At 45.7% G+C, this 26,094-nt stretch overlaps 1 protein-coding gene and 1 pseudogene across 1 annotated transcript in view; both read right to left on the reverse strand.

Annotated features, from left to right (window-relative positions):
• Nucleotides 1–647: 647 nt before the first annotated feature.
• Nucleotides 648–1,985, reverse strand: Vdac1-ps11 (voltage-dependent anion channel 1, pseudogene 11; annotated as a pseudogene).
• A 4,859-nt stretch (nucleotides 1,986–6,844) lies between these two features.
• Aldh7a1 (aldehyde dehydrogenase 7 family, member A1) overlaps nucleotides 6,845–26,094 on the reverse strand; it is a 32,259-nt gene continuing 13,009 nt past the window's right edge. Inside the window, exons 8-18 of the mRNA NM_001271105.1 lie at nucleotides 25,245–25,322; nucleotides 22,487–22,584; nucleotides 18,737–18,778; nucleotides 17,206–17,300; nucleotides 13,731–13,815; nucleotides 11,975–12,081; nucleotides 11,440–11,556; nucleotides 11,176–11,273; nucleotides 10,960–11,033; nucleotides 8,242–8,317; nucleotides 6,845–7,096 (exon numbers count right to left, since the gene is read on the reverse strand). Coding sequence (NP_001258034.1) covers nucleotides 7,042–7,096; nucleotides 8,242–8,317; nucleotides 10,960–11,033; nucleotides 11,176–11,273; nucleotides 11,440–11,556; nucleotides 11,975–12,081; nucleotides 13,731–13,815; nucleotides 17,206–17,300; nucleotides 18,737–18,778; nucleotides 22,487–22,584; nucleotides 25,245–25,322 — 925 coding nt within the window. The 3' untranslated portion in view covers nucleotides 6,845–7,041. The remainder of the gene's footprint in view (nucleotides 7,097–8,241; nucleotides 8,318–10,959; nucleotides 11,034–11,175; nucleotides 11,274–11,439; nucleotides 11,557–11,974; nucleotides 12,082–13,730; nucleotides 13,816–17,205; nucleotides 17,301–18,736; nucleotides 18,779–22,486; nucleotides 22,585–25,244; nucleotides 25,323–26,094) is intronic.

The following is a 26,094-nucleotide window of genomic DNA, read 5'->3' on the forward strand; positions in this document are numbered from 1 at the left end:
TAGAGTTCAAGGCTAGCCTGATCTACAGATAAAGTTCCAGGACAGCCAAGACTACAGAGAAACCCTGTCTCAAAACAAAAGAAAAAAGTCCACATACAAGGAAACCCCAGTCACTTTGGCTCCATCTCTTTTTTTTTTTTCTTTTTTTGAGGTTTCAGTATTTTATTCAAGTTTTATTTTAAGTGATGTTAATTACAGCATTTGAAGGGGAGGAGCTAATTCCACACAAAATGGAAGACTCTATAATGTACCCATTAAACTGCTAAAAATAGTGGTGAGGCCACGAGAGGAGTCAGCTGAGATCCCTAGTGTTGTCAGGGTGTGACCACAATCACCCGCCCAGCTCTGAGCCGGAGAACCTGGAAGCTATTTCATACTCTGGTGCAATGGCAAAAAAAAAAAGGAATTAAAAAAAAATAGAAGAAAGGAAGAAAACCACACCACAACACAAGGAAGAATTAAGTCCTGAATGACTGGCTTCATCATGCCCACCCTCTCCACCCTAAAATGGCACAAAAGAAATTGCTAACTACACCCTAAAGACTACTTTTGGTTTAAAACAGGTAACTGATGGGCTAGGATGGGAACAGGGCACAATGGGAACAGGGCGTGACCATCTGATTAAAAAAAAAAAACAAAAAAAACAAAAAAAACGTCCCTTTCACGTAGGTGTGTACATGCTTCTGAGCAGACAGGATCGGGACACCAGGGTTTGATGTTCAGGAAGTCACAATTTCATGTGCGGACTGGATACAGATTTACAAAGGGTCCACACGTTCCCAGCTTCCACTTGTAGCCAGGCATCTCTAGAGGAGCTCCTCCCCAGCCCACGCCTACAGCTAAAAAGGACCCTTCCTGGAATGGGGTTTCCGCTGTACCTCTGAAACGGTAAACACCTTAAAGCCGAGTCATCCTTAGCCTGGAGGTCTAACGTGGTATCGATCAACTCTCGCATCCCCAACATATGACATTAAAAGGTACACTAAACTCTGAAGGTAGCTATGCTGCAAAATAGTTTAAAATTAACGATTGTACAATATTCATTTATGCTTGAAATTCCAGTCCTAAACCAAGCTTGTGGCTGCCTGCATTGACGTTCTTGCCATCCAGCAGGGCTGACAGTGTCAGTTTGATACCTGGTTTTAGGGTCTGAGTGTACCCTAAGCCAATTAGACTGGAGTTGTTCACTTTGGCCGAAAAGCAGGCATCAGGGTCGACCTGATACTTGGCTGCTATTCCAAAGCGAGTGTTACTGTTTCCTGCGGTCCAGGCGAGATTGACAGCAGTCTCCAACTTCTTGTTCACCTTCTGGTAAATGGAGCCACCAAACTCCGTCCCATCATTCACATTAGTATGAAGCTGGAATTCGTCCGTCTTGTAGCCAACTGCAAAGTTGCTCTGGGTCACTCGGGACTTCGAGGTCTCAAAATTCATCTGGTAGCCAGCCAGCCAACCCTCTAGCCAAGCACCAGAGCGCCCCGGATTGAGGGCCCAGCGATGTCAAAGTCCACATCACAGCCCAGGTTGATATGTTCCCTCTTGTACCCTGTCTTGATTTTAGCATTTTTTTCCCCAGTGTTAGGCGAGAAAGATGAATCAAAGGTCAGCTTCAGTCCACGAGCAAGCTGGTCTTCCACGGTGATCTCAGTGCCCAGGGTGTTGTCTGTGTTCCACTTCTCAGTAAACGTCAGCCCATACTCGGTCCATCTGTACTTGGTTTCCAGACTGCCGTTCACTTTGGTGGTCTCCGTGTTGGCAGAACCTGAGCTAGTAAATTCCAATCCATTCTCGGACTTCGTTTTCAAATCAAGTTTTATTAAGCCAAAGCCGTAGCCCTTGGTGAAGACATCCCTGGCGGACTTGCCAAGATCAGCATATGTGGGAGGCACAGCCATGTTCTCGGAGGCGGTGACGGCGGGAGCAGCGGCAGCTACGGCGGGGGCGGCTCCATCTCTTTTACTGGACTGCATAGTCACATACACCGCCACTGGAAGTTTCAGAAGGCAAGCTGAGTGAGGGGAACTGGGCATAAAGGGTCAGATCATGAGTTTGGTGTGGACGGCGAGCGCTGAGGACGTGCCCAGCTGTGAGAACCAGAGTGACACGAGGAGGGAACTCTGGGAGCTACCAATGGAAAAATTGATCAGGGGTTATGGAAGCTAAGCTTATATCAGAAATAAGAGTTGTAGATACTGAGTAGGATGGAGCTAAAATGGCCCCTCTGGTGCTGGACTAGACCTGAATATGCTGGTGTAAGCTCACAATTGCCAATAGAAAAAGAGTTAGGAATAAATGCCACTGTGCATGTGTGCCCAAGATGAGGACCCAGGGCAGAGCATCCTCACATCAACAAGCTTGCTGATACCAGACATCTAATGTTTAAATACGTAACAGAGGGGCTGGAGAGATAGCTCCATGAGGAAAGTCCTTGCCTTGCCAGCATGAGGTCCTGAGTTTGAGCCCCAGAAACCATGGGAGGCAGGGGAAGCTGGCATGCCGTTATGTTACACTCTAGACTGCTCAAGATGGAGCCTGGCAGATCTCGGGGCTCTCTCTGACTGGACATTCAATCTCGTCTACTCGGTGGGTTCCAAGATGGTGAGCTGTTGTCTCAAAAAAAAAAGATGGAAGGTTGAAATGACACCTAAAGTTGACGTGTGACCTTCACATGCGCACAAACACACACACCCATGCTCCAGAATACACAAAGGAAGGCGCACAATACAACTAGGGAGGGAAAGACTTTACGGTGGATGCTGCTGCTGCAGAGGCCTCCTTAAAAACTAATGTCATTCTCAGAGACAAATGGAAATCACACGCCACCTGATAGCAGCAGTGGTACGAAGCACCAACGCTGAGAGTCACCTGTGACTTCCAAAGTCAGGGCCACAACGTCAAGACAAAAGGCCACCACAGAGAGGTGTTGCTGGGACCATAACCAAAGTTTAATAGGCTCAAAAGACTAGATCTGACACATTGGCAGTTGCCTCAGCTATTTCTACTGCTGTGAAGAGACATCATGACCACAGCCGCTCTTCTAAACAAAACATTTAATTGGGGCTGGCTTACAGTTTAGGGGTTTAGTGCATTATCATCTTCGCAGGAAGCATGGCGGCATGCAGGCAGGCAGACACGGTGCTGAGAAGGAACAGAGTTTTATATCTGGGTCAGCAGGCAGCAGGAAGAGAGACTGAGCCACTGTACCTGGCTTGAGCTTCTGAAATCTCAAGGCTTGCCCGAAATGACACTCTTCTCCCAGTAAAGACACACCTACTCTACCAAGGCTGTTCCTCTAGTGAGGGTGCTCCCTGAGTCTGCGGGGGCCAATTTCATTCAAACCACCACAGTAGTAATATACTAATTTCCCAGTTTTGATGGCTGTATAATCTCACAGGAAATTGTCATTATTTGTAGGAAAACACACTCTTGAAAGTTGTTCTCTGACCTTTTTAACATATGTGCACATGCAAAATAAATAAATGTAATTTTTAAAATTTAAATAAAGTAAAAAAAAAAAAAAACCACTTCTCTGTTGGCTAATGTCAAGCATAAAATAAAATACAAACATTTAAGGAGGGAGTGGGGCAAGTTCTGGAAATTTGGCCCAGCGGTTAACAACACTGGTAGCCCTTCCAGATGACCCAGATTCTATTCCCAACACCCAAATAGCAGATAACCACCTTGTTTAGCTGCAGTTTGGGAGGATATGATAACCTCTTCATACCTTCTGCTTCCCGGTGCTTTCATGGAAACTACATAGATAATAGTTTAGTGCTTTGAGAATTGCCTGGACTCCCTGTAAATGTCAATCAAACAAGCAGAATTCCCTACGGAGCTGTTCAGATGGGTTAACCTCACTTGAAATCACTGTGAAGAGGAAAGTGACAGGAATATCTAATCACACATCTTTCCTAGATTTATTGTGTTTGTCCGCATTAGTCCATATCCACGTACATGTTTGGGAGTCTGTGGAGACCAGACGAGGACATCAGGTTTCCTAGATGGAGCTGAGGGAGTTGTGAGCCACCACATAGTGTAGATGCTGGGAACCAATTTGGGGCCTCAGGACCAGTGGTAAGCACTCTAACCCTAGCTCCTTAATCCTAGTCTTAAAATGCAGAAACAGGTATTTGGGGTTTATCCCATGGAAACTCAGGTGATCTGTGTAGCTAACAGAAGTATGCTGGGAGGTAAGGAAGCTGATGGAAGTGGAGCAGTGACTGGAAACTTCCAGAATGACTCCTAGAACCTAGTCAGCTCAACACACCTGCTCTAACATGGCACGAGCAACAGCGACACCTGCTGGCCGACACCACAAAGACAATTGAGACTTCCACTCAAGGCCTGGAGACAGGCTTCCATGTCCAGCACTGCATTAAACTGGCACGGTAGTGTACAGCTGTCATCCCAGCACTGGAGAGGTGGCCGTATGATCTGGAGCTGAAGGTCATTGCCAGCCATGTAGTGAGTTCAAGGCCAGCCTGGACTCTGCATTTAAATGGGGTAGAGAGATGGCTCAGCAGGTAAGGGCGCTTGCTGCTCTTCCAGAGGATCTGGGTTCAATTTCTAGCGCCTGCTCATCAGTTCATAACTCTTACTCCAGGCCCGAGGTTCCAACATACTTCTGGTTGGTGCAGACATACATCTAGACAAAAGACCCATACTCATAAAAATATATTAATAGGCAGGGCTAGGAAGATGGCGGTTGGTCAAGCACCTGTCACACAAGCAGAAGTGATTTGGGCCCTGGCCCTCACACAGACACCTGGTAGGCACAGCAACTGCTGTAATCACCACAGCTCATGAGGCAGAGACACATGGAGGATTCACAGTGGCTATGAAGAACAGCTAAATCAGCTCAGCCTCTATGTAAAACGGACAACCATCACATGTTACCCCGCACATGTGCATGGACACACACACATGTACGCGTGCATGCGCACTCACATGTGTAAATAATCTTTTTCTTTTAAACCAGAAAATAGACAACTTAGAAGCAAAAGTTTTAATAAAACCACTGACAAAGATAGAGCCCTTGTAATAGAAATGCACAAAACTTAGGAAATTCCAAAGGGAACTTTCAGAGTCAGTCTGGCCAGGATTCTAGCTCCTCATCACCTTCAGAACACTGAACGGATGTCACTGTCATGGATGGCCACATAATCATAGCTCCTTAAACATTTAACTGAAAGTGGAAAGTTTTTGAGCAAAATGAGCAGTGGCCAATCGTGATGGTGCTGACTTCTAATCCCTGCTCTGGGTGGGGAGGTTGATGCAGACACAGGTGGATCAGAGTTCAAGGCCAGCCAGGGTTACAGCACATCCCAATTGTATTTTTGCTTTCTTTTGTTTATCATGACACGATCTCGAGCTCAGGTTTCCAAGGATGGGCTAGAACCCATGATCCTCTCAAGTGCTGGGATCTCAGGTGTGTGCCGCCATGCCCATTTATCTGATATGGAGGCCAACCTCATTTTCCTCTTTAGCTTTTTTCAAAATTACACGTTCTCTTGCTTTAAAGAATAAAAAGCTGGGCGGCGACACACATCTATAAACCCAGGCTCTCACTGGCCAAAACCAGAAGCCTGCCTCAAGAAGAAAAAAATAGTTCTAATGCAGGCGCTAGACACTGGCCAGCTCACTGCATTCTGTGTGGCATAAGACTGATCTGTCCTGTGGCCATAGCAATGATTCAGAACCCGCCTCTAGACCTTAGCAAGCCATGTCAGTTTCTTACCAGTGACTGGCGGCACTGTCCATTTTTCATAGACTGTTTCCTATCCTCACTGACCTTGCCACACTCAGGTCCATCATCGGTATCTGGCTTGGCTTGTATCCAGCGATGGCAAGGATGTGCCCAATTCAATGCTACTCATGGGTGACAATGGAGCAGTAGGGACATGCATTTATAACTGTATAATAGATCTGACTTAAATTTATATATTTGTACTCATCTAGTGCAGGGCTGGAGACGGAACCCCAGGCACTGAGTGGCAAACAATCTACCTGACCAAGCTATATTCACGGCCCCTTTAATTTTTAGTCAATTCTATTGCAAATTTAATTACATAAATGTATATTACTGTATTAATTAATATATTAATTAGTTTCATCTGCTTCTTCCCCACACTAAATCAGTCCCCCAAACTTCTATCATCCAAATCTTTCCACACCATGTTGACTCATGTTGCCTACACTGTCCTATTCCCCAGAGGTCTCTCCACAAGCCCAGTGTGGCGGAGCAGGCCCAGTGGTGAGTGCTATGCAGCACAGAGCGACAGCACCACAGGAGAGCATGTAGGCTCAGAAGAAACCCACGGGCAGCTGCAGAAGCCTATGGCTCTGGCATATAGTCTGAGGTGACTCAAGGCATCCAGATGTGCTTTCATGAGCAACTTCAGTCCCCAAGTTCCCAGCAAGTCCTGGGACAAGAAAGAAGCTCTACCCTGTACATCCCTTTGTCATTAGGGCATTATTCTTGTTGTTGCAGTGCTGGGATTTGAACCCAGGACGTCACACATGCCCAGCAACCATTCACAACTGTGTTAAATAACTGACTTCACCCAACGATGACCCACTGTCATCTGGAACATAGCAAATCATGTACATGAAACTGTGCTATGGTCTCCAGCATATGAGGGGTACCTCTCCCCTTCAAGCCCTGCCAGGAAGAGACCATGAGTATTCAGCACTGCTCAGAAGACAGCCGTCATGTCTCTACTGCAAAGACTTCTTCCTCTCTATTCCATTTTCCACGTCCCCAGCCACCTATGATGGCATGTACTTCACTAAGAGATGACTGGCTGTAATAAAAAAGTAATTAGTGACATAAAAACTCACCAAACTTTTGCTAAATGTAGCTAGGTTGTAAATATTTAATTTTCAATTCTTGATAAATGGATATATCTTGATTTAGTCAGGGGTTTGATCACTGGAGAGTAGGCACTGCTGTACTCAAATCGATCATTTATTCCGGGAAAGTCAGAGTCCTCTTGGGCGTCTTCAGAGCAGTCACAGGAATGGCTAAGTGACCAACCAGTATCACTGAAACTTGATACCTTGAGCCAGAGGGAGGGCCGTGCTGTAGTTGATGGTACTGGGGAAGAGAAGGAAAATGAATGGCAGCGTACACATAATATACGACCCTTTCATAATGTTAAAAACATCAGTCCGCTCATAGTAATGACTTACACGTTGGTAAAACAAACAATACACAAACAGTATACAAAACAATGTCAGTGTGATTCCTTACAGTGGAAAAAGACCAGCACAAACGGCTGGAACATGCACATCGCCTTTTGTTTTGATCATAATACAAGAACATGGGTGATGTAACTTTCTCTCTTAGATTGCATTATCAGGGAAAATGAAAATATTCTCATTTTGGTAAAAACATAGTAATTTTTAAAGCTTTTTTTCTTTTCCCAAACTAGTTACCATCACAGAATTTCTCCTGAGAGAAGTATTCTGAGCCAACACGCTCTGAGAGAATACAATGAAGGTAAAACAAGTCCCAGGCCAGCATCTCCAGAAGGAGGCTCCCTGGGTGATCCTGCAAACATCCTAGTGACTTGGCCTCCAGAGTCCTGCTCATACTTCCAAACTGGTCCCCCCCTCCCCTAAGCTTGTAGGCCAGACCCCAAGCTCCTCTCTTGCTTCACTCTGCAAGAGAATGCCATGACAGGAGAAATGGAAAGGACAGCTCCTTCTACCTCTCTCTTCCTGCTGAGTGACCCAGGGTCCTGCTCCTTCCTACCCCACCCTACCTCTGGAACAGAACCCAACAAGGAAATTTCAGTCAGTTGCTGTGCTGGACAAGAAGGCTGAAGGCACAGTCTTTCACTGGAAATGTATGGGAGTCACTTTTGTCTGATTTTGGAATACGTGACTATACAGTGGATGGGACTCAAGTCTCACCATGAAGTCCATTTCTGTTTCCTACGCCTCTGTACACTGCCTCAACTGTACACACTCCTGGTGATACCTCCACTGTGCCTGCTGCTCATCACATGACCATGTGGACATTTCCCCCGTCAGGTCATGCCGAGCCAGAGTTCCTCAGACTTGGGAGCATTAGTGGTACTTAACCTACAGTGTAGCACACATGCTAAAAAGAAGGTAGCTGCACTCTAGAAAAGTAAAGTCAGAGAAACAGAGCAAAGACAAAACTGGAAGTTGGGAGAGCAGCTGCCCATCCCAAAGGCTGCAAGACCACACCCTCCTCCCCAGAGCCTTCCTTACCACGTAGATCTCCGCATGTACTGCTTCCAGGCATCGCTGCCAGATTCCCTGCCACCGCCCGTGTGCTTCTCGCCTCCTACAGAAACGCAGAGTCATCTCACATCCATCCAGTGGGCGCTAGGATTAAGACAGCCCACTGCACAGGGCAATACACACCTTAATCCTACCCTCAGAGACTGAGGCAGGAGAATTATGAGTTCAGTTCAAGATCAGCCTGGGATATGGAAGGATTCCCCACAAAAGCAAAAGAAAGTGGAAGAGAAGATGGGAGAGGCTGCTGGCAGTGGCGGTTGGAGAGAGGGCTTGGTGCTTACGAGTGCTGGCTGCTTTTGCACAGGACCCAGGTTCAGTTCCCAGCACCACAGAGCAACTCACAACCATCTTAACTCCAGTTCCAGGGCACTGTACATACATACATACATACATACATACATACATACATACATACATACATACTAGCAAGCACTCATAGACAAAAATCAATAAATCTTAAAATGTCTAAACAAGGGGGAAAAAAGGAAGAAGGAAATCAATACAGAGAGCCACAACTGAGCAATGCAGAGACTGCAGACTCTGGAGTACCCTGCCTTAGAAGGGATGTCACCAGAGGCGGGCGGCTCTCTGTGAGTTACAGCCCAGCCTGGTCTACAGACAGAGTTCCAGGCCAGCCAAAGCTTCCGAGACGCCTTTGGGGGGAGGGAGGAACCAGCCAAACAAAAGGATGTCATCAAGCCCCTTCCCTCAAGGGTCAGAGATCTACGTTGATGAGGAGGCAGGGAAACTGTAAGAACCAGAGGGGTGGGTGATCCTGAGCAAAGTCTCCCAGGTACAACAGAACTGACGCACGCATGAACACAGAGAACACACACACACACACACACACACACACACACACACACACACACACACACACAAAACCTCCACAGGTTCAAACCAGAAGGGACTCCGGCTCCAAAAACAGGGACATGAAGACCAGGCCCCACCCATAACCAAGAAACTATTTATAGTGAGAGAGGACAGCAAAGAGAAACCCATCTCCTTCAGTGGCATGTCAATGCCCACAGCAGCCAGACCACAGCAGGCCCCATGCTCGGGAGTAGTTTGCAAACCAAAGTGAGCTACACAGGGTCTTCAGAGTTTTTATTACGTTTTGGTGGTGTTTTTTTGTCTTGTTGGTCTTCTGCTTACTTGATTTTCATGTGTGAGCTTTAAAGAGAGAGGGAGAAAGGATAAAGCTGGGTGGAAGGGAAGTGGGAAGGCTCTCTCTGGTAGGCAATATGAGTTTACTAGTTTGTGCTGTGTTTGTTGTTTTCTTTCTTCAATCTACGTCTTGCTGGCCTGGTACACAGTCCAGGCTGGCCTCAAATTTATGGCAATCCTCCTGCCTCAGCCTACCAAAAGCTGGTTTGTATTTTATTTTGTGTATGTGTCCATGTATATGTGTGTTCCTGAGTGTTCATGCCATAGCACGAGTGTAGAGACCAGAAAGCAACCTTGAGGAGTTCTTCCTGTGAAGATTAGCCAACCTGCTCCTCCTCCTCCTGTCCACACTAGCGATAATAAACGCACTCAGTTCCCAGGCTGCTGCTGCTGACCCTCCATCAGACTGCAAAGTCTACCAGCGTTTCTGTATATATGCCTGAAATTTCCTTCTTTTTCTTATTTTTTAAGATTTATTTATTTTATGTATGAGTACACTGTCGCTGTCTTCAGACACACCAGAAGAGGGCATCAGATCCCATTACAGATGGTTGTGAGCCACCATGTGGCTGCTGGGATTTGAACTCAGGACCTCTGGAGGAGCAGTCAGTGCTCTTACCGCTGAGCCATCTCTCCAGTGCTCTGCTGTTACTTCATTTCCCCACCACCCAGGTCAATTCCTAAGCCTACTATGCAATGCACTGTTTCCCTGCTTTGATTTGAAGTAGAGGTTTTTAACCATTCTGGGGCTGGGAACTTCTGCCTAGAAAAAATCCTGAATTTCCAGATTCATATATCTTAGACTAAGGGCCCTGAACCAACCTAAGCAGAAGGAAGATGAGGACCTGCTGGGAACCTGAGTGTTGGAGGGAATGCTCTTCCGGGCATGCTTGACCACAGGTCTCTCTCTCTCTCTCTCTGTCTCTCTCTCTCTCTGTCTCTCTCTCTCTCTCTCTCTCTCTCTCTCTCTCTGTCTCTCTCTCTCTGTCTCTCTCTCTCTCTGTCTCTCTCTGTCTCTCTCTCTCTGTCTCTCTCTCTCTCTGTCTCTCTCTCTGTCTCTCTCTCTCTCTCTCTGTGTGTGTATGTCTCTCTCTGTGTGTGTCTCTCTCTCTCTCTCTCTCTCTCTGTGTGTGTATATCTCTCTCTCTCTCTCTCTCTCTCTCTCTCTCTCTCTCTGTTTTTCAAGATAGGGTTTCTCTATGTACTCATGTCTGTCCTGGGACTCACTCTGTAGACCAGGCTAGCCTCAAAAATAAGAGATCCACCTGACTTCTGACTCCCAAGTGCTCTGCTGGGATTAAAGGCGTGTGACTCCACCTCCCACCTTGTGTTTCCACTTCTTGACAATTTCTAAAGATGAACACTACTCTTCTTTCCTGCTCAATGTAGAAAAGGAGCAATGGGCAGAGGCTCTAGGTCAATGGGAAAGTATTGGCCCAGCATACAGGACCCCCAGGCTCAGTCCTAAAACCAAACATAAAGGCATTTCTTAAGAAGGGAAAATGAGTCTCTACATACCAAACGCACCGCCGATCTCAGCCCCGCTGGTAGGAATATTGACGTTCACAATGCCACAGTCTGAACCCTTAGGTCTGTGTGTGTGAGGAGAGAACAATGAGGACACACAGGAAATAAAATCAGAACAAAGCACAGACACTCGGGCTCGTGCTGTGAACACGATCACTCACACCACCATGTCAGACTTACATACATGGTCAACAGACTAAGTCATACCCAAGCCAGCGGAAGATTCTGCCCAGATCCTTGGTAAAGATACTACTCGAAAGTCCCTGTTTTACTTCATTGTTCCATTCAAAGACCTCTTCTTCATTCTAGACGGATAAAGAACAGGAGCTGTTAGTGTTTCTGGTCTTACTGTGATCAGGTCAAAGATTATTTCATAAAACATAGTTTTATGCACAGAAGAAAGCCAAGAATTAACACTTGCCTAAATCTGATTCTGTCATGGTTTGAGTCTTTTCATTTTTTTTTTTTTACCTTGAATTTGAAGACATAGAGAATTGGGGCAAAAGTCTCCTTGTGAACAATGGGCGCATCATGGACAAGACCAGTCACAATGGTGGGTTCCACATAATTGCCAGGGTGGTCCATGACCTTAAGTAGATGAAAATAAAAACACAAAAAATAATCTTAAAAGAGAGTGGCTTTCCCTTTTCAGGACTAGGAGTCAGAGTACATCACCTTTGCCTACATTTACCAGGAGAAAACAAACCAGCATTCACAGGTAAATTACTTCTCTAACACAGCATCCTGTTGGGTAACTAGTCTAGTATCTTACGAGCTATAGCACAGCAAGATCCCTTCCACACAGAGTCCTAGGGACCAGCAGAGGCAACTGTGACTGACTCCTGTGTGTCATGCATTTTCTGCCACCATTCCTCAAAACTCTTTTCCCTTGTAAGAGAGATGGCGAGAAGAAAGTGGCTCTCTGGGACCCTTCACCGGTTTTAATCAGTGATGTCTGTGCTTCAGAGGAAGAAAGGTACCAGCACCTACCCACCGCTCCCATTACCTTGCCCCCATAGACCACCGTGCCTCCTTCTTTCTTTGCTTCTTCCACGGCTTGCACAAACATGCTCACCGCCTGTTTGGTGTGGAGCGGTCCATAGAGGATATTGGCTGGGGAGAGAAAAGGGACACTCTTCATTTTGCCTTCAGTAACATCATTTTATTATGTCAGTGGCTTTCCAAACTAACAGGCTACCCCTCCATCCTATATCCTCAGTTGAGAGCAGCAATCAGTAATTCTTTTCTGTGAAGGACAAGATACTTAACGTCTTAAGCTCTGTACCAAGAACATGGTCTCCAATACAACTACTCAACTCGGCCTTTGTAGTCCAGAGCTGCCAGCCCCGATAAGCAAATGAGCAGAGATGGCTGTGAGACATAAACATAAACAGAGAGCAAGCCAAATGTGCTGGTCAACCCCTACTTTAGAGGAATGGCTAGCAACCAAAGCGATGCCCAAAAGACACAAGAGTGCCATGGTCATGGCAGTGTGTCCACCCTTGAAGACCATTACAATCTCTGTGGCTAATGCACAGTTCAACAGGGTAGACTGACCAGTTGCCAGAAACGAGACCATTGAAATAACCACTGAAATAATTGAGTTCGGCCCCTGCAAGTGTGTAGCAGTCACCCATGGAAAGGCCAGGGCAAAGATTATTTCTAGCAGGGATAACAGCAGCCAAGAGCCAGGAATGGTTAAGAACACTGGAAAGCTGACAAACTGAAGCCCCAGGAGATAGGGGCCAAGGGGACATGAGTCCAGTGGACACTCGGCAGGGTGGAAGGCAGGGGCAACATTATGAGGCCTGGGAACATGCACCAGAGGAAGTGTGGACTTCTGTCTAAGTGCAGTGACATCACTGGGGTGTCCCAACAGAAGGGTCAATTATATTTTTTCATTTATTTTTATTTTTAAGTGTGTGTGTGTAGGTTGGTGTGTGTGTGTGTGTGTGTGTGTGTGTGTGTGTGTGTGTGTGTGTGTGTAGGTTGTGTGTAGGCGGGGACGCATGAGTGTAGGTGCCTGCAGAGACATCAGACCCCTGCAGCTAGAGTTCTAAGATGCTTGTAAAGATGGTGGTGCATGTCTTTAATCCCAGCACTTAGGAGGCAGAGGCAAGTGGGTCTCTGTGAGTTCAAGGCCAGCCAGGACTACACTATGAGACACTATCTCAACCCCAGACCCCTGATAAAAGGCAGCTGTGAATCACCTGATATGGGTGCTGGGAACCAAGTACTCTGGCTCTCTAAGAACAGTACCTGCTTTTCTCAACCCTGAGCCATCCTCCCAGGCCCACGTAGAGCCCCGCCCCTTTTAATATGGATATCACTATGTAGCTCTCGCTGGCCTCAAACTCACAGAGACCAACTGGTTCAGCCTCTTCCTCCTCCTGAGTGACGGCTTCAAGGCTCACACAGCCATGCCCTCAGACATGAGTACTTCTTAGCAGCTACTCTGGTTGCTATGGAAGGCAGTGGAGCAGGAAGCCTGGGAACTCGCACTTTTCCTGGGGATGATGGGAGCTTGGAAAGGATAGCAGCAGTAAAAAGAGAAAGAACTCAGCCATCACTTGATCCAATCGGGAACCCATCCGACGAGGACCCCAACTCTTCCATATGTCAAGTATGAGATCCTACCCTAGGAGAATGCAGCTCAGACCTCCAGGAAAAGGCACCATACCTCCAACTCAGAAAGTCAGAAATACACGTAACACCAGCTGTTAAAAGGGAATAACTTTTTAATAAAAGAACAAGCTACTCACGGTCCCAGGGGTTCCCGACACGGATCTGTGAGTAGGCATTTTTCAGTCTGTCTACAACTTCATCATGGATGCTTTCGTGCAAAAACTACGTGAAGAACAGACATCAGGAGAATGGCAACGTGAGTATACAAGGCTTAAGAGAGTGAATAACGTCTTCAACAGTACTGATTAGTAACTACCAGGATAATAAAGTCTCCGAAAGCAAACTAAAACCACACTTTTAATTGAATGGTTTCTAGTGTTAATATTAACTACATGTAAATCGTCATTTCTTCTAGGTGGATGTTGAAATAAAACCATAAACCATAGCTGGACACGCAGGTTAGTTGATCATAAGTTCTTTTAGCATTTAAGAAACCCTGGGTTTGACCCTTCACCACATATGTCAGGTGTGGTACACTGCATGCCTATAAGCCCAGTGTTGAGAGTGAGAGGAAGGAAAATCAGGAGTTCAAGGCTATCCTCAGCTAGGCAGTAAACTTGAGGCTGGCCTGGGATACATGAGACCCTGGCTCAAAGAAACAAAAGGCACCCCCCAAAACCACTCAAACAACACCTTAAACCATGTCTATACCAAGCTTCTAAGAACCTGACCTGCTAAGCTACACAAATCCATTGTTCCTTTTTTCTTAGTACAGAACTTAGCATATTAATTAACATGGGCAAACCTGTCCCACACTGTACCCGTGAGTCTCAGCAAACATGGGACTCATAGTTGAATTGAACCAACCTCAAATGAGTCACCAAAAATACTGAGTTTCAGGTTTTGAAGGTCTCCAGCCAGCAGTAGACTAGGATATCAATATACTTCATGCTATATTCTTTTCTTTATGTATAGAAGAACAGAGTATATATTCTATATACTTGTGTATACATATATAAAGATCCTACCCTAGCTCATTCATACATACATATATATATATACACACACACATACACACACATATACGTATATATACATACATATATATATATACACACATATATACATATATGTGTATATATACATATATACATATATATATTGAGAGGGGGTAGGGGTTGGGGATTTAGCTCAGTGGTAGAGCACTTGCCTAGCAAGCACAAAGCCTTGGGTTCAGTCCCCAGCTCCGAGAAAAAAAAAAAAAGAAAGAAAGAAAAGAGAGGGGGTATAGAGAGAGAGGCTGATTTACCAAACTACCCAATCTCCCAGTTGTCTGGGTTAGTCTCCTCATAACAAGTGAACAGTTACTTTAGGAACTAGTCATGGAAAGGCTAATGAATGCTGAAATTTTTTTCCATATGAATCCCTGTCACCATGGAAGTCAATCTAGGCGATGACTAATTGTATTCCTTAATATTTAACACTAAATACAGAGCATAGCTACACATATTTACTTCAAGACTAAAAAGTGTGTCAAGCAGCTTTTCAGAATTTTACGTTTTACCATGCAATTATCTTATTTTTGAGACAGGGTTTCATTATGCAGCCCAAGCTAGCCTCACACTTAAGATGCTCTTGCCAAAGCCTTCCCAGCGGAGGGATTACAGGAGAGAGCTGCTACAGGATATAATTACTTCTAATAATCCTTGTTCCCTTTCTTGGCTTGCGTGTTTCCTACAATTTAATGTATATGTAAGTTAAAATATAAGTTTCTATTATGAGATTTTTTTTTTATTCAGGACACAATATAAAAAGGATAAGAAAGCTCAAGACTATATCATCAGGCTGGAGAGATGGACCAGAGGTTAAGAGCTCCAGCTGCTCTTCCCGAGGACTGGGTTCAGTTCCCAGCACCCACATGGCTGCTCACAATTGTAACTGCAGTCCCAGGGGGTTCAGCATCCTCTTCTAACTTCTTTGGGTACCAAGGACACATGAGATGTACATGCATACACATACACATGCACATACACACACATACACACAAATAAATTAGTCTTAAGACCCTATTGTCATTTATTATTCACTCTGGTCTGATTTAGAAATCAATCTTACATAACATCTGTTCACAATAATTGTGAATGAGAGAAAATAACACAAAGCCGGTCCCTTGGTGATCCAACTGCAGTTTTTTAATGTAAAGATAGCCAGGTTCTATACCTAAAACTTATTTAGTTCTAGTCTTTCACTATAGCACAAATAAATAAATAAATAAATAAATAATCAATCAATCAACCAACCAATCAAGGTTATATTTCTAAATTGAAACCCAACTCAATCTAGCATATAGATTAAACCACCCATATCCCCCACTCTGTAGCTAATTAACACCTCCTTATATAGACTCGTGTGTGTGTGTGTGTGTGTGTGTGTGTGTGTGTGTGTGTGTGTGTGTGTGTAAAATGGCTAGTTTTCTGTGTCAACTTGACACAAGCTGGAGTTATCACAGAGAAAGGAGCCTCCTTTGAGGAAATCCCTCCGTGAGCTCCAGCATTTTTTCAATTAGTGATCAAGGGTGGAAGGGTTCATGGTGGGTGATGCCATCCCTGGGCTGGTGGTCTTAGGTTCTATAAGAGAGCAAGATGAACAAGTCAGGGGAAGCAAGCCAGTAAGTAACATCCCTCCATGGCTCCTGCATCAGCTCCTGCTTCCTGACCTGCTTGAGTTCCAGTCCTGACTTCCTTTAGTGATGAACAGCAATGTAGAAGTGTAAGCTGAATAAACCCTTTCCTCCCCAATTTGCTTCTTGGTCATGATGTTTTGTGCAAGAATAGAAACCCTGACTAAGACAGTGGGGCAGGGGTTGGAGGGAGTGGGGGTGTGTGTACATGTGCATGTGACATATGTTAAAGATATTGCCCAGGCTAGACTCAAACTCTTGGGCTCAAAGGACTCTCAGACCTCAGCCTCCCAAGTTCTAGGATTATAGGTGCACATTACCACCTCTGCTCAAACCATACATAATCGTTAAGAGCATTTGGTTTTCAATAAGCCATATAACATTAAGTCAAATCTGAGGCTTGAGACCAAACAAAATATTTGAAATGTTTATTAAAAAAAGCAACACTACTGTTTAGAATTTAACTTGTCACTTGTCTCAGCCCCTGTAAGACATTGGTCACATCTGCCACGAAGTCTGACTCAAAGTTGGTGCCGCCTGAGGCCGGCTTCTGTCAGTCGGTTTTGAGCCCAGTGCAGCTCAGGGTGGGTTAACATCTGCCACCACCACAGAAGTGAAGGAAACCCACGTGTCTGCCATCCATGTTTAAGGAATAGATCTTTCTAGCAACACTTCTATGCCTCCTACAGACAGAGTTCATTAAACTGAAGTTTAAAAGCAGAAGAGGTGGCTTAACAGCTAAAGGGCCCTGGCTGTTCTTCCAGAAAACCCAAGTTAGGTTGCCAGAACCTACGACCTATGACCCCAGCTCCAGGAGACCTGACACCCCTTGGCCTGCGAGGACACAGCACACAGAGCATGCACAGACACGCACATACCTACATTCGAAGACAGACAAAGGACAATCTTAGGCACCATGTGGACACACTCACCAGTCGCCTCACAGTGGTACACCTCTGGCCGGCTGTTCCCACGGCGGCAAACAGAGCGGAGGGAAGAACCAAGCTGAGGTCGGCGTCCTCGAAAGCTTAATGAAGTGCAAATGTGTGCGGTCAGTGTGCAGTGGGCAAAGCTTATCTAAGTTTATCAAACAGTGCCCTCGGAAAACACAGCCGCATCGACAGGACCGCCCCAAAACTGAAGATTCACGGTACACACACGTCCGAAGGGAAAGCCACACTCTCTCTCCAGAGAAGAGTGTATGACAAAGCAAGGGGGTCTTCGAACTCTACCCAGGTACACAGGGAAACTGAGGCTCGGCTGGACCTCCCATCCATTGCACAGACCCCTTGCTATGGCCACCATGAAGGTCCATGAGCTCCACCACCATCTGGGTGCTCCCCTGTTCCAGTCCACTCCCACTGCCACAAAGCTTCCTGTTCCTCCATGGGACAGCCCCACTCTGCTGCAGAGGACAACCAAAGCTTGCCCTCAGAAGGAGAAAGGGACGATCTCTGCATGGTTAACGGGTTTACAGCGGTGATCCATTACTTATCCTCTCTGCTTCCTGGGCCCTCTGTGCCTGACAGCCGCTGTCCCTCCTATGCCATCACCATCACCATCTAATCTGAGCATCCTCCAATCAGGATGACGGAAAGAACGCATCTCACGCACAGACTAGACTTCCTGTCCACTTCCGTGACTCCTGTATTCCACTATTCTATTTTCTTTCTCCCAGTTCTGGGGACCAAATCCAGGGTTGTGCACTCCTGAGGCTTTGTACTGTGGTCTCGACATTAGGTCTCAGAGCACAGCACTCTCTTTAAGTGCCTCCTCCTTCCAGCCATTCAGACAGAAGGCATCGTTACCCTGTGCTACAGAAGAAGACTGAATGGCAGTTAGGGAATTAGCTCGGCAGTATAAGGGCTGTCCTGAAGAGAACACAAATTTGGTCTCCAGCAACCATGTCAGGCACCACACAACCACACAACTCTGTCTCCAGGGAATCTGATGCCCTCTTTTGGCTTCTCAGGTGCCTACAATCACCTGAAAACACACATGTACACGCACACACGCACGCACGCACGCACAAAATCTTAAGAAGCAAAAGAGGGGCGTGTCCCTTCCTAACAAGAAGGCCCCCAGTATGCAACTAAACGTCAACTTTGTGTGTCTGAAACCTAAAGAAATCGGCAAGTCACTTAGGAAACAATCGATTGTTCTAGAAAAACACAAAGCCAGTTTCCAGAAAACAAGAGAAGAAAAAGCATGAAGAAGTAATGCCATGTTAGAGACAACAGAAGTCTCAAGCCCATATTCAAGGGCCCAGAAAACATTTTCCCAACACCAATCCGGTTTGCTTCTTCCCAGCTCCATCCTCCTTCCAGCCAAGTTCATGTCCTAAAGATGGGAACTGGGTCACAGGCAAAGCATAGGAAGGATGAGCTCCTATGCAGGCACCAGACAGTCAATGGCTGCCGACAGCAAACTGAACAGAAAGCAAAGCCAATGGGGCAGCCTTACCAATGATGGCATTGTTTCCTCCGAGCTCCAACAAGCTTTTCCCTTTAAAAGAAAACAGGCACAGTTAATTCCCACTTCAGTCTCAGTGTCTCACAGTAGGGCCATCCAAGTTAGCCTTTCATTTACTTTCTGATTAGTAAAGCGGCTTAGAATGATACTGATGGCAATTACATCGCTGTACCATGGTTATACAAGAGAATGTACTCTTGGGAAACACCCTGAAAGTGGACATGAATCACACACACACTCTATGTGTGTGAGCCCATGCACACGTGCATGCTTCTACAAAGAGTAAATGACGAAGCATTGTGCAAACAGCTGCTCCTGCTGCTGCTAATGCTGCTGGGGCTGGTGGTGGCTTTGGTCAGAGAAACTTCCTTCTGAGGGGTTCAGCAGTGACTGTTGAGACCCATAACTGATCAAAGTACTGAGAATTAACAACTGCTGAATGCCCACCGTGAACGGGATGGAGATCTCGATCTTGCCCTGGGAATATCACAGAAGGACACAGCAATGGAACAGTGACTTCCAGACAGGATGTGGCTATGTATGGCCATTAGATCAGTATGTCTCTCTGCACAAGATGGGGCCTGTCAACACCCTGTCATGGAAAAGGAGGAAAGCATGGGGTCCCACCACTCCCTGAGGACTCTATACATAGTTAATGGTTGATGGAGAAAGGAGAGATTTTCTTCAGAAGTATAATGACTGCTATGGTTTCTGTGCTCCTGTAAACAAACGCCCCTCAATCCTTTAAGCAATCCTAGTGAAATTAATTCACTGGGGGCCCAACAAGATGGTCCAGCAAATAAAGGTGCCTGCAGCCAAGTCTGAATTCAATTCCCAAGACCCACGTGGTAGGAAAGCACTGACTCCTAATAACTGTCTTCTCACTGCTACATGTGCAGTGCACACACACGCGTGCACACTCGCACGTTATAAAACCTAACAAAAAAGATTTTTTTAAAGCGACTCACTGTGTTTCTCACACACACAAGACATTAATGAAAGAAGGGGGCTAGTTAGGAGAGGGGCAGCAAATGTGGGAGACAAGAGAAAATAATGGGGTGGTAAGCCCAGCATGTTAGTCCACCATGATTATTTCATCATTCAGTGTTGAATACATTGTTAGTTATCAGTTTTATTTCACTATCTACTCAAGTCATGTGTGACCAGCAGGGCTCTAGACTCAACTCATGATGCCAACTCCCTCACATCCCAGAGACCTCATACAGAACTCTCTGAGCAGGGGCTCATCTCGCTCTCCCTGTGTGCAGACGAGATCTGCCTCACTTTTATGGCTATGTGTTTTGTTCTGTTCTTTTGAATATCTGTCTCCTCTAAAGGAACTTATGTGAAGTATCAGGAACCTGATACAGGAAAGTACAGTCTCACCACCACGGCTCACGGCAGGCAAGCATCCAGTGGACAGGAAACATGAAAGCTATGGTGCTATCTGCAAAGCCTCTGAGACTACACCTGCTCCAGCTTCTGGGGCAGGAATTGACTTAATGACTGCTTACTGCCAACAGCACAGCCAGTACACTAGGTGTGAAGAAGAAAAGAGAAGATTCTGCTGTACAGAAGACAGCAGTTTCTCCTTCCTGGATGCAAGTGATATTCGGCAAAAGGGGGACAGCCTGTGCTTTCTGCACACTCTCAGTAACTGCTCTCTAACCTCCCTAACTGCCAATGCGCAGTCCCCTCCCAAACAAAAGCCCCTATCACTAGGATAGCCAAGTGCATTCAGGGGTTTGCAATTCTACTCCTCTACTTACACAAGAACAACAAGAACAACAAACTCCTGCTTTGTGTAAGGGGACAGTGAGGAGGTGGCAAACTGCTCCCATGAAGAGACATGAATGAAGATGAGAATCAATTTTCCAATTTATTGTACACATGAGGTGTTTACTGAAATCTACTGTCCATTTCTCAGTTGTTATTTCTCTTAATTGTGTGTGTGTGTGTGTGTGTGTGTGTGTGTGTGAGAGAGAGAGAGAGAGAGAGAGAGAGAGAGAGAGAGAGCACGCATGAGCACAAGAGCACAGGTATCACAGTATGCATATAGATATTAGAAAATAACTTTTGGGGAGTTTGCTCTTTCCTTCTTCCTTGTTTATGAGGCAGAGTTTCCTGTTATTTTCTCTCTGTCTCTCTCTCTCTCTGTCTCTGTCTCTCTTTCTCATCTCACAATGGGAGTGCTGGAACAACAGTTGCAAGCCACCAGCTTCGTTACATGGGTTCCAGGAATTAAACTCAGTTATCAGGGCTGCACAGTGAATGATTTTTACCCCCTGAACCGTCTTGCCAGCCCCACTGCCCATTTTCGAGCTGCATTCTCTGTGGCTGGAATGGCGCTCAGTGGCAGAGCACTTGTCTCATACAAAGCTTATAGCATCTGTCCTCACACTGCTGGGCTTTTAAGAGTTTCTACAGTCCATGCACACCTTTAATCCTTGTACTCAGGAAGCAGAGGCAGGAGTATCTCTATGAGTTCAAGGCCAGCCTGTTCTACATAGCAAGGTCCATGCCAGCTACAGTCACACAGTGAGATCCTGTCTACAGAAAGAACTTTCTATTCTGGACACAGGCTCCACACCCGAGCACTGACTGGCGAGTACCTGACCCTTCTGTTGGCCGTTCTTTCCCTTTCCTTCTCCGTAAACCTGAAAGCACAGAAAGTTTCTTGACGAAGTTTAATTTAACTACTGCTACTAGTTCTATTTGTGTCTTGGGCATCATTTAAGAAAACACTGCCCAACTCAAGGTAACAAAGACTTATTTCCTAGGTTTCCTAAAATGTAGTCTTGGCTCTTACATTTAGGTCTTGTTTGGTTGGTTTGGTTTTTTAAAGATTTACTCACTCTGTGTATATGGGTACACTGTGGCTGTCCTCAGACACACTCCAAGAGGGCACTGAATCTCATCACAGATGGTTGTGAGTCTCCATATGACTGCTGGGAATTGAACTCAGGACCTCTGGAACTCAGTGCTCTTTGCCACTGAGCCATCTCTCCAGTCCCCATATTGAGGTCTTTTGATACATTCTTAGTAATGTTTGAGGTTTAAAGTAAGACAAAGAGAAACTTCACACTAATTCATGTGGCTATCTGATTGTCCAAACACTGTCTGTCAAGAGACCGCTCTTATACACTGAGAATGTCTAGCAATTTTGCTAAGGAGGAACAAAACAAAACAAAAACACCCATTGGCAATAAATGTGATGCTGACAGCAATTATGCAGAGCTCACAGGTCACCTGGGAAGAACTGGCATCACCACAAGCCTGAGCACTCTGAGGAGGGAGAATGAGATGTCTTTTCGTTTACTTAGGTCCTATTGTCTTTCCACAAAAGACCAACGCTACTTCAAATTTAAGTGCCGGTATTTTATTCTTCTGATATCACCATAAGTAGAATTTTCTAAATTTCATTTTCAATTGTAACTAACAGAAATTTAATTTTGTTAAGTTAATCTCCCATCCTATAACCTTACTGACCTTATTATTTATTGAGTTGTTTTTTTGGTGTGCTATTTGTTAGTGTTGGGGTTGGTTTGTTTGAGACGGGGTCATCATATAGTCCTAGCTGGTCTGGAACTCACTACCTAGACCAGGCTGGTCTTGAATTCAGAGGGGCCCCTGCCTCTGCCTCTCGGGAGCTAGGATTAAAAGAGTGTACCACCAGGTCCTGCAAAAACCTTTCAGTCATCATACACTGATTCGAATCCTCAGCATAAAGCCAGCACTTACCAAACCTCTCCTGCACCATGAGGGCCACCTGCTTCCCCACCTGAGTGCTCCCAGTGAACGACAGCAGGTTCACACGCTCATCTCTGGCCATTGCTGTGCTGCAGGGAACAGAAAGCGTCACCCAAGCAAACACACCTACACATCAGGGCACCCCACAGTACCAGCAAGAAGCATGCTATGGGCCCTTGGCAAGACAGTCACACGGAAGTCTGCCCCAAGAGCATGAGGTAATAAAACAAACTCTTCCCAAGCAGAACCACACAGGAAGCTGGCTGACCTGTTCTGTGAGCTGTTGATAGCCCTTTAGGAAACCTCCTTAGTTCATGAAGAAGGTTCTTCCTGTACTGAGAAGGAACCAAGTCAATGTGTCCCTGGTGTGGATGAACACTGGGTGCTTTCAGGTTTGTTATCTGCAATACAATGCCTTTCAGAGCAGCCAGACCTGGGGCTAAAGAGCTGGCCCAGCAGTTGCAAGATCAGCTGCTCTTCCACAGGACCCAGGTTTAATTCCCAGACCCCACACAGTGGCTTTCAGTCATCGGTAACTTGGTTCCAGAGGACCTGACACTCCTCTAGTTTCTACAGAGGTACCAGGCATGCAAGTGGTATAAATGCAGGCAAAACACTCATACACATACAACTAAATCTTTTACTTAAAAGAACAAGCAGACCTGATGGCACAAGCCTGCAACCCCAGCTACTTGGGAGACAAAAGTAGAAAAATCACACATTTAAGACCTGTCTGGGGGGCTGGAGAGATGGCTCAGTGGTTAAGAGCACTGACTGCTCTTCCAGAGGTCCTGAGTTCAAATCCCAGCAACCACATGGTGGCTCACAACCATCTGTAATGGGATCAGATGCCCTCTTCTGGTGTGTCTGAAGACAGCTACAGTGTACTTATATATAATGAATAAATAAATCTTTAAAAAAAAAAAAAAAAAGACCTGTCTGCACTACAGAATGAGTTCCAAGCCATCTGGACAACTTAGAAAGACACTACCTCAAACTAAAGACCCTCATCTCAAAATAAAGACCCTCGTGATTACACGCCAGACCTCCCCAGGAACCCAGCAAAATGCACGGCTCTTGGAGCTAGGGAGGTAGCTTGCCTCATAGCATTCAAAAGGTGTGGTGGTCTATACTTCTAGAAGCTGAGCCATGCAAGCAGGAGGATCAAAAGTTCAAGTCATCTGCTACCTGGAATTTTCCAGAATCAGTTCCTCTCCCTTTAACTTCATTTTCTTCTTAATAAAACTCTCCCCATTCCCCACAAAATACACAATTTTTTAAAAAGTAAAACCTTTCTAGTTGGTTCTGAGAAGCATAGCTCAGAGGCTATGTATTTGAACTTCTGTGTTGCAGTTGTTTGTGCCTCCCCCGGTCAGGGTGAGCAATGCCGTGCAGCCCCTGCATGGGTGTAGACTGGGCATCTTGATCTAATTACTCAGATAAAGCTCCTCAGGTTCAACCAGTCTTGAGTGTCCGCATGACAGGTGGCTGTGCTTAGCAAGCTCCTACGTGTGCTGATGACTGTGACAAGGCCAACAGGAGGATGTCCAGAGTTCAAGAACAAGTGTAGGCCACACAACACAACACTCAGGATTTCAGTGACATTTTAAAACACTCCAGTGGGGAATATGGGGGGTGGAGAGTAGAGAGGGAAAAAGATAGGTTGTCTAATATTCTCACCTATAGGAACGAAGATATAAGAGCCTAACATCTCAGACCAGTATGGTAACAGACTTGACACCAAGGGAACCTAATTGGTCAAAGTCTAAGCTGATTTAAAAAGCAAAACAAAACAAAAAAGTCTTTTATGATGATTCGGAGAAATTTTAGCCAGTTCCAGATTCAAGATGCTGTAACCTCATGCTAAGTAAGAGAGTAACAAAAGACCTCATATTTACACAAAATGGCCCCAAAAGAAAATTCAGAGACAAAAAGGACAGTAGTGATTGTCAGAAAATTGAGCAAGTTTTCCCCATCCAAACCAATGGGAAATGGGTATGGATAGTAAGAAGTTTCTTTCCAGCATAATTTAAACATCCTGGGATAAGATAGCAATAGTTGCACAGCACTGAACATCCTAGAAACAGCGGTTCCCCACCTTCCTAATACAGTCCGTCATGTTGCGGTGACCCCCTACCATGAAATTATTTTTTCCTCCTTCCTAACTGTAATTTTACTACTGTTATGAATCATAATGTAAATATCTGACATGCAGCCTATCTGATATGTCTTTCAACCCCCAAAGGGGACTCGAAGTACAGGTTAAAAACAAATGTTCTCAAAGCTACTTGGCAGGAGCTGAGGCTGCAGCTCGGTGGGAGAGGCCTTGCCTAGTAGCATATACAATGCTTGGACTTCACCCCAGCACCAAAACAAAACTAACAAAAATCCACCAAATGGTACGGTTTCAAAGGGAGGGTTTTACGGTATATGAATCTTGTGGCAGTTAAAACAACATTTCCTAGATACGGCGTCAAACTTGCTGTGTAGCTGAGGATGGCCATGAACTTTGATCTTTCTGCTTCCACCTCCAGGGCTCTGAGATTGTAGGCATGTGTCAGTAACTAAAAACCAAGCATTCCGCGGGAAGCTCACGCACTAACAAGTGCCGAGCAGGTCTACAGCATTAATGGCCACAGAAGGTAGCCTCGCCTCCTTAGCTGCACTGGGTTTTGTTATTGCAATAGAAGATTCCCACCAATCAACGCAGGGCCCTTCAGTGAAGGATGCTCTTCCTCCATTCACCTACCCCATATCTGCTCCACCACAGGTCAGGGAGCAAATGGCACCAGGCAGCAGGTTGTCCTCCAAAACCTTGGCTATGATCCTAGGAAGGAGACAGCAGACATGCTTAGCCAGTCACTCCTCTCGGAACATTTTTATAAATGGGAGAGAAAGCCCTAACACACGACTTCCCTTTTCAACTGACTCTTCAAACACTCAGACCTGGGTTTCCCTCATGGATTACAAACAAGGTTTGCAAACACTTACAAGCAGAAGTCTGCATTTAACATACAGTGTTAAAGGACAAGATGTACAGAACATGAAAAGGAGATATAGAAGCATTTTCATCCCATCTTTTCTACCTAACTGTGAAGACACATCTGCGTCAGTATGACAGGTTGGAGGCTGTATTCCTCACTGATGTACATGGATGGAGCCTTGCTTTTTCTTCTTTGGTCCCTACCCACACATCCATTAGGACAGTAAGGAAATTAAAGAGGAATAAGGTGTAAGAAGGTAGAGGAATCTAAAGAGACCCCACAAACAAATAAGGTGTCTGAATATAACCCCATATCTGCTCACACACAGAAGCAGCAAAGGGAAGCAGAGCTGCTCAGCTCAGCTGACAGTATTTGCATAGTGAAGCCCTGGGCTCAGTCTCCAGCACTGCACAGACCAGGCATGGCAGTGCACACCTGAGATCTAGCACTTTGGAGGCAGAGACAGGAGGATCAGAACTTCAGGGGAGTTCAAGGCTGGCCTGGACCACAAGGGTTCCTGTTCTCCTACCTCCCTTCCCCTGAAAAGAGAAGCGATAATGGATAATGGTGGCACATGCCCTTTGGAGGCAGAGGCAGGAGGATGCAGTTTAAGGT

This window comes from Rattus norvegicus, chromosome 18 (assembly GCF_036323735.1).
Source record: "Rattus norvegicus strain BN/NHsdMcwi chromosome 18, GRCr8, whole genome shotgun sequence".
In the NCBI taxonomy this organism is placed as follows: domain Eukaryota; kingdom Metazoa; phylum Chordata; class Mammalia; order Rodentia; family Muridae; genus Rattus; species Rattus norvegicus.